This window comes from Neolamprologus brichardi, chromosome 12, assembly GCF_056152115.1.
Source record: "Neolamprologus brichardi isolate AB-2024 chromosome 12, ASM5615211v1, whole genome shotgun sequence".
Classification (NCBI taxonomy): Eukaryota; Metazoa; Chordata; class Actinopteri; order Cichliformes; family Cichlidae; genus Neolamprologus; species Neolamprologus brichardi.
The window spans coordinates 72,655-81,913 of NC_142115.1; the positions used below are offsets into that span (position 1 = coordinate 72,655).

A 9,259-nucleotide genomic window follows, 5' to 3' on the forward strand; every position below is an offset into this window, starting at 1 on the left:
GTAGCCAGGCTGACAAAAAGTCAGAGCTCTTTTGAGCCAACCATCCCTTTAACGTTAACTAGTGATGACTTCATGAACTTCTTCACAAATAAAATTTTTATCATTAGAGAAAAAATTACCAATAATCATCCCACAGATGTAATATTATCAACAGCTACTCTTAGTTCCATTGATGTTAAGTTAGACTCTTTTTCTCCAATCGATCTTTCTGAGTTAACTTCAATAATTACTTCCTCCAAACCATCAACGTGTCTTTTAGACCCCATTCCTACAAAACTGCTCAAAGAAGTCCTGCCATTGATTAATTCTTCGATCTTATATATGATCAACCTATCTCTAATAATCGGCTATGTACCACAGGCCTTCAAGGTGGCTGCAGTTAAACCTTTACTCAAAAAGCCATCTCTAGACCCAGCAGTCTTAGCTAATTATAGGCCAATCTCCAACCTTCCTTTCATATCAAAAATCCTTGAAAGAGTAGTTGTCAAACAGCTAACAGATCATCTGCAGAGGAATGGTTTATTTGAAGAGTTTCAGTCAGGTTTCAGAGTTCATCACAGCACAGAAACAGCATTAGTGAAGGTTACAAATGATCTTCTTATGGCCTCTGACAGTGGACTCATCTCTGTGCTTGTCCTTCTTGACCTTAGTGCAGCATTCGATACTGTTGACCATAATATCCTGTTAGAGCGATTAGAACATGCTGTAGGTATTACAGGTATTGCACTGCAGTGGTTTGTATCATATCTATCTAATAGACTCCAATTTGTGCATGTAAATGGAGAGTCCTCTTCACACACTGAGGTTAATTATGGAGTTCCACAGGGTTCAGTGCTAGGACCAATTCTGTTTACATTATACATGCTTCCCCTAGGCAGCATCATTAGAAGACATAGCATACATTTTCACTGCTATGCAGATGACACCCAGCTCTATCTGTCCATAAAGCCAGATAACACACACCAATTAGTTAAACTGCAGGAATGTCTTAAAGACATAAAGACTTGGATGGCCACTAACTTTCTGCTTCTTAACTCAGATAAAACTGAGGTCATTGTACTCGGCGCTGAAAAGCTTAGAAATATGGTATCTAACCAGATTCTTACTCTGGATGGCATTACCTTGGCCTCCAGTAACACTGTGAGGAACCTTGGAGTCATTTTTGACCAGGATATGTCCTTCAACGCACATATTAAACAAATATGTAAGACTGCGTTCTTCCATTTGCGCAACATCTCTAAAATTAGAAATATCCTGTCTCAGAGTGATGCTGAAAAACTAGTTCATGCATTTATTACTTCCAGGCTGGACTACTGCAATTCATTATTATCAGGATGTCCAAAAAACTCACTGAAAAGCCTTCAGTTAATCCAAAATGCTGCAGCAAGAGTACTGACAGGGACTAGAAAGAGAGAGCATATTTCTCCTGTTTTGGCTTCCCTTCATTGGCTTCCTGTTAAATCCAGAATTGAATTCAAAATCCTGCTCCTCACATACAAGGTCTTAAATAATCAGGCCCCATCTTATCTTAATGACCTTGTAGTACCATATCACCCCATTAGAGCACTTCGCTCCCACTCTGCAGGCCTACTTGTTGTTCCTAGAGTATTTAAAAGTAGAATGGGAGGGAGAGCCTTCAGTTTTCAGGCCCCTCTTCTGTGGAACCAGCTTCCAGTTTGGATTCGGGAGACAGACACTATCTCTACTTTTAAGATTAGGCTTAAAACTTTCCTTTTTGCTAAAGCATATAGTTAGGGCTGGACCAGGTGACCCTGAATCCTCCCTTAGTTATGCTGCAATAGATGTAGGCTGCCGGGGGATTCCCATGATGCATTGAGTTTTTCCTTTCCAGTCACCTTTCTCACTCACTATGTGTTAATAGACCTCTCTGTATTGAATCATATCTGTTATTAATCTCTGTCTCTCTTCCACAGCATGTCTTTTATCCTGTCTTCCTTCTCTCACCCCAACCGGTCGCAGCAGATGGCCGCCCCTCCCTGAGCCTGGTTCTGCCGGAGGTTTCTTCCTGTTAAAAGGGAGTTTTTCCTTCCCACTGTCGCCAAAGTGCTTGCTCATAGGGGGTCATATGATTGTTGGGTTTTTCTCTGTATCTATGAAGCGCCTTGAGGCGACATTTGTTGTGATTTGGCGCTATATAAATAAAATTGAATTGAATTGAATTGAACATCAAAGTTTACCGGAAGCCCACACACACGGACCAGTACATCCTCTTCGACTCCCATCACCCTCTGGAACACATCCTGGGCCATCTGACCTCAGGAAATCACATAATAGGGTGGGGCCAGGTTTCACAATGAGCTCACCAGAAACCTTGGCTGATTGTGACCCACACCCACTTTCACACCTTGGCTCATGTGATTAGGTAGAGGATCATTAGGGGGTCCATTGTCCCCTCTCGGGGTTTATTCCCACAGGGCTTAAATCTGGGACTCTCCACCATTTGACCCTAGAACTGAAGAAGCTTCTCGGATGAGAGGTGAAACGTCTTCAAGCAACTTAAAGAAGTCCAGACCCTTTTCTTTCCAAGCTCCTTAGACCATTTTCTCTCCAGCTTATGAGTTATCTGCTTTAGGCTACGTGTTTGAGAATTATACCATGGAGTCAGGTACTTCTGATTTAAGGCCTTAGTTTTTTTTACTGGAGCTAGAGTATCCAGAGTCGTACGTAGTGAGGAGATGAAATTATTAACAAGATAATCAACCTCTGTTAGAGTAGCGTTCAGGTAGCTGCTCTGCTCTATGTTGGTACAGGGCATTGAAGATGATAACAATGGTTGGATTATATTCTTAAACTTAGTTACAGCGCTTTCAGAAAGACATCTAATGCAATAAAGTCTACTCTCCACTGCTGTGTAATCAATTATTGTAAATGTAAATGTTATCAGGAAATTATCAGACAGGAGAGGGTTTTCAGGAAACACTGTTAAATGTTCAGTTTCTATGCCATATGTTAAAACAAGATCTAGAGTGTGATTAAAGTGGTGGGTGGGTTCTTTTACATTTTGAGAGAAGCCAATTGAGACTAATAACAGATTAAATGCCATGTTGAGGCTGTCATTTTTAGCATCTACACGGATGTTAAAATCACCCACAATAATTATTTTATCTGAGCTCAGAACTAAATCAGATAAAAAGTCTGGGAAATCAGACAGAAACTCTGTGTAAGGCCCAGGTGGACGATAGATGATAACAAATAAGACTGGTTTCTGAGTTTTACAGCTGGGGTGGGCGAGGCTAAGCATCAGGCTTTCAAATGAATTAAAAGTCTTTCTGGGTCTTTGGTTGATTAATAGGCTGGTGTGAAAAATTGCTGCCACACCGCCCCCTCGGCCTGTGCTTCGAGATTTCTGGTAGTTAGAATGACTCGGGGGTGTTAATTCATTTAAACTAACATAATCATCCTGCTGCAACCAGGTTTCTGTAAGGCAGAGTAAATTGATTTGTTGATCAATTATTAAGTCATGTACTAACAGAGACTTGGAGGAGAGAGACCTAATATTTAATAATCCACATTTCACTGTTTTACTCTTTGGTTCAGATGTGGATACTGTATTGTTCTTTCTTTGTGATTTTTTTATGTTTAAGTTGTTTATTGCTGGTTTTTAGTTTGGGGGGGTAACAGGAGAAGAGAAGCTGCAGAGAGGCGTGTAAGACTGCAACTCTGCTTCCTGGTCCCAAATCTGGATAGTCATATTTTGGGGGGTTTAATAAATTTGTCCATATTTCTAGAAATGAGAGCTGCTCCATCCAAAGTGGGATGGATGCCATCTCTCCTAACAAGACCAGGTTTCCTCCAGAAGGTTTGCCAGTTATCTATGAAGCCCACATCATTTTTTGGACACCACTCAGACAGCCAGCAATTTAAGGAGAACATGCGGCTAAACATGTCACTCTTGGTCTGATTGGGTAGGGGACCAGAGAAAACTACAGAGTCCCACATTGTTTTGGCAAAGTTACACACCGATTCATTACTGATTTTAGTGACCTCCGATTGGTGTAACCGGGTGTCATTACCAGAGATGGGCAGTAACGCGTTACTTGTAATGCGTTACTGTAATCTGATTCCTTTTTTCAAGTAACTTGACCAACATTGGTCATTACTGCCGACGTGAATTATGATTTTACTGAATTTACGTTTACCCTTAGTCAGAAGTTTTAAATTTCCCTCAATGTCGCCTACTCTGGCCCCTGGAAGACAATTGACTATGGTTGCCGGTGTCTCTAGCTTCACATGTCTGAGAACAGAATCGCCAATTACCAGAGTTTGACTCCCAGCGGGTGTGTCGCCGAGTGGGGAAAAACGGTTAGACACATGAACAGGTTGGTGGTGTACCTGAGGCTTCCATTTAAGACAATGCTTCCTCCTCACCGTCACCCAGCCGCCCTCTTTCCCCAGCTGCTTGGGGTCTGCCGGGAAACAGCTTGCGGGGCCTACGCTATTTTCAGCTGCACCAGCTATAGGGGCCCGGCTAGCTACGGGTGAATGAAGGGTGCGAAGCCAAGTCTCCAATTCAGTAATCCTGGTCTCCAGAGTTGCAAATATGCTACATTTGTTACAAGTATCACTACTGCTAAAGGAGGCCAAGGAGTAACTAAACATCTGACACAATGAGCAGGAAAGTGCAGGAGGGACAGGTGAAGAGGCCATGGTGCTAGCGAGTCGGCTACGAGCTAAGCTAAGCTAGCAAAACAGTAAAGACAGTGAGTGAATACTTTGGCTATAAATTAGTTAGTGAGTACACAGAAAGTGTGCTTCGGATGAAGCACGTGAAGATTATACTATGAAAAAAGAATGTATCTAACAGTTTTTAATTAAATTGCTAAGGAGATAAGCTACTCAAAAACACCACTGTGTTTGAGCAGGAACAGGAAGTGATACTCTACCGCAGAGCGAGCGAAAACCAAGTGACAGAGCCACCAAGAGGCGCTGGCAGAGGAAGGAAGGTTCAGATGTTAATCGGATTTATTTGCTCTCTCTCCTCCTTAAAAATGTTTTTAATGTTAGTTCTAATTCAGAATTGGCGACTGAAACGGGTATGACACATACGAACATCAGGAAATAAAAACTGATAAATATAACCTCAGTAAATGAAGTCAGTGTACAGCAGAGGTTATGGCAGCTGTGTACCGGGGCCTGCACTTTGTCGGCGGTAATAACAGCTCGATTGCTTGGGAGGCGAGCAGGTCTATCCCACGCTTTGCCGTGAGACTAGACTGGGCTGGGCAGACATCTATCTATCTATCTTCATAAATATATAAAAGATATCTGAAGATTAAACCACTACATTCTCGGCTGAAAGATATTGAAATGGTATTTGGTGACACAGAAACAGGGTTTTTCAAAGTTCAGTTCCGTTCATGTCGGTTGTTGTGTGCTAAAAACAATGGCCACCAGGCCACAGCAATGGTTTTGACTCAATCAGCGTTAAACCCGCCCCCTGGGTTTGATGGGTGAGGTTGACAGATAAAATTATTTCATGCTGAGACCTGAAGGAGTCAACTGTGCCAAAATGAATTAATTAAATACACCATTAAATAAATAATTAAATGTGGCAATAATTCATTAAAATGTAAAATATATGAATAGGTAATTAAACGCATCAATATTTCATCAATTAAATGTGTCAAAAATATTTAATTAATTAATTATTTCCCATTTTAATTAATTATTTCCAATTTTCATTAATTATTGCCACATTTAATTATTTAATGGTGTATTTAATGAATTCGTTCTGTCAGTCCTGGCATTCCATATAAATGTAGAGTTTATTAGACTACATCATGGTCACACAAATCCAGAGTGGTGCAAGCAGCCTTCTTAGCATTGGCTGCCCACCTTGTTAGAAAGCAAGAGAATGGTATTAGCATTAGTGTCTAATGTTAATTGACCTCAGATTAGCATTAGCCTCTAACAGCGCTAACTAAACCCTGCTAATGGCCCCTAAGAGCTGTCCCACAGTAAGTTTACCCTGAGAACACTTCAAATAAAGCCTACAGTTAAACTGAGAGTGATTAATGTTTGACAAACTATGCTTTGCTACTAATCATCTACAGCAGTACAATTAGGATAGTGTCGTTAGCTTCCTGTTAGCTAGCAGTGAGGGTTGGCACTATGGTCTGTCACAGAGAGAGAGAGAGGGGGGGGGGGAATTCAACCGTATCAGGTGATAATATTGAAATTACTAAGCTCCTTAACTGTCATTGGCTGTATCAGATGAGCTGTTGAGTTACCATGGTTACATGAGCTCAGAAAGCAGAGCTGTTGAATGGAGAGTTGTGTCAGCGAGGTTCATAATGTGGGATCTTCATGTGGATCATGCAGACTTCAGATAGTTCCTGAAGCACTGATTGGAATATGTGAACATAGGGAGACAGAGCTCTGTTTTAGGTCATTACTAGTCAATTAATGTATTGATCCACAATAGTGTTTATACCAGAGTTAAGTGTATGTAGTTAAATCTTTGTATATATATAAATATTCAATGATCAGTGTTAGCTGCCTTCTTCACATATTTAGGTTTATATTAGCACAGTCAGAGATGCTGCTGTTGTTCATTTGATTATTTTAACTTTGTATGCTAACCAACAGCAGTCACAGGTTAATGTTTCTTGTTCTATTTTGATGGAATAAATATTGTAACATGAATGATTTTCTACTTCCCAGTTTGTCTTCATTGAGTTGTAAGTAATGTGACAATAACTCAGCCTGGAAGTAATCTTAATGACAAATGAATGTTCAGACTTTCAGAGGACAGAAGGAGACTGACAGGTGACTCTCAGTGATGTCAGCTGACAGCAGAATGATTCAGTGCACTAACATGAGGATCAGAGTGTTTGCTGAGGAAATACACTGGTCCCTCAATAGTTTCAACATGAAATGTTCAAAAACAAATATATGGTTCACTGTTTGTGTGACAGAGGCAGAAATGTCTCTGTGTGCATGTGGAGAAATCTGCTGTTAAATCAGAACATGAACAGGATTCAGGTGGCATTAAAACACATGAAAGCAACGCTGCACTCACTCAGATGTCAGAGGTCATGTACAGTAACCACACTGACACCAAGAGGAGAAAAATAGCTGGCAGCAAAGGCAGGGAGGTGTCCTTTCCAGCTAAACAGAAGAGGAATATAAAGATAATGAAGGTGACAGTTTAAATCAGTCATGTTTCATTCAATACAGTGGTGTACTGACAGATCCAGGAACTGTTCCTTTATCAGTGTCTAACAGTCTGTGTATGACAGCCACGTAATGTCCATGTGTGCATGCTGAAAGAGACTGTGCTGGTCTGACCCCCCCCCCTCCTTTCAGGGTGGAGCCTGCTGGAGTCCGATGGTTGAGACCAGGTCTGAGGAAGTGTAAGTGTGTTTTTAATGGGATTCATGAAAACAAAGCAGCACACATTCAACCATCTTCATCATGTCAGGAGTCATCATCAAAGTGTCAATCAATGAACAGATGATGGATCAATAACTGCAGCTGAATTGTCTTTGTTCTCTCCATCAGATTCCTGTCAACTCACAATCGACACAAACACAGTGAACAGAAACCTCCGACCGTCTGACAACAACAGGAAGGTGACACATGTGGAGGAGGTTCAGTCATATCCCGATCATCCAGACAGATTTGATGGTTCTAATCCTCAGCTGCTGTGTAGAAATGGTCTGACTGGTCGCTGTTACTGGGAGGTCGAGTGGAGAGGAAGTGTTTATATATCAGTGAGTTACAGAAGAATCAGAAGGAAAGGAGTCAGTGATGACTGTTGGTTTGGATGGAATGATCAGTCCTGGAGTCTGGACTGCACTGATGATGGTCCTCGTTCTGTCAGGCACAATAACATTCGAACAGCCATCTCCTCCTCCTCCTCCTCCTCCTCCTGTGTCTCTAACAGAGTAGCAGTGTATGTGGACTGTCATGCTGGCACTCTGTCCTTCTACAGCGTCTCCTCTGACACTCTGATCCACCTCCACACCTTCAACACCACATTCACTCAAACTCTTTATCCAGGGTTTGGATTCTGGTCTCGTGGTTCCTCAGTGTCCCTGTGCTGAGTTGAGTGTAAAGAGTGCCCTCCTGTTAGAGAAACACTCTGACTGTTGAACAGATTCACAGGTGAGGGGAGGAGCAAAAAGAGGGACTTTCACCATTTTATACTAAAAACACTCAACTGATTTTTCTAATATGAAAACAAATAAGCCCACATTAATGTAAGCATTTATTAAATAATAATAATAATGATTTCCTCCTGATCTCATTTCCATAGCAGAGAAAACTGTGGTGTATATTGAGGTGGAGGGTGTGGTCTATGGCTCAGGTGTAGAGTGAGCACAGCAGCATGCTGGGACTGCTGAGGGTGGAGGAGGGAGTGATGATGACATCAGAGCTGCAGCAAAGCAGTCAGCAGCACAGAGACCAGTGAATACACAGTCTGTTCATCTTTGCATAGATACAATATATAGCACAATATTGAATGACAGAGACACGCTGTGTGAGCTTCCACAGATACACTGACGTCAGTATCCAGAGTCCTCCTGCTGCTCCCCCCTCAGAGCCCCGTGATCAGCACCAACACATTCAGTTAGATGACAGAGTCCAGCTGCAGCTAGAATCAGCTCCCCTCTGTGAACAACAGCACAGCGTCAGTGTTTCACACTCAGTGAAAGGAGAAAACAGCTGAAGAACACCATGTGTGCTACGTTTCCCAGGACACACTACAAACTGCACAAATACAGAGCAGCACGTGGAAGGACCTGGAGCTGCATTTAAAGAGAAAAGACAGCGTGATGTCCTGTATGGACAGGTGGAAGGAACCAAGTCCTTAGCTGAAACACTTGTGTTTGTCCACAGACAGGAAACACAGCTGGAAACTTTCTCACAGAAGTGCAGCTCATGGATAACACACTTCCTGTCAGTCAGAATGAGGCTGGAGCCAAACACAGAAAGGTGTTTTTGTCCAGATGAGCCCAGAGAAGAAACACAAGTGTTCACAGACATCAGAAGCTCAGAGAGGTGAAACATGAGGTTGGAGTCCTCGTCAGCATTCAGAAGAGCTGCTGTGAAACCCTGAGTACTCATGACAGACTCTGATGGCACAAACACATCATGAGTCAAACAGAAAGACAAACATGGAGCTCCTGATCCTCCTGCATGAGAACAAGCTGACATGAGCGCTGTGTCTGAGAATGTCTCCCTGTCACAGTGACAATAACACAGCTGCTGCTCACAGTCATTAAACTGACCT

The 9,259-nt window shown here is 42.1% G+C and overlaps 1 protein-coding gene across 2 annotated transcripts in view; it reads left to right on the plus strand.

Moving 5' to 3' along the window:
* LOC102781932 (protein NLRC3-like) overlaps positions 1–8,069 on the plus strand; it is a 73,546-nt gene extending 65,477 nt beyond the window's left edge. For both annotated transcript variants that reach the window (XM_087848626.1, XM_087848627.1), the window contains exons 10-11: positions 7,330–7,376; positions 7,525–8,069. In XM_087848626.1, coding sequence (XP_087704752.1) covers positions 7,330–7,376; positions 7,525–8,069 — 592 coding nt within the window. The remainder of the gene's footprint in view (positions 1–7,329; positions 7,377–7,524) is intronic.
* Positions 8,070–9,259: the final 1,190 nt, after the last annotated feature.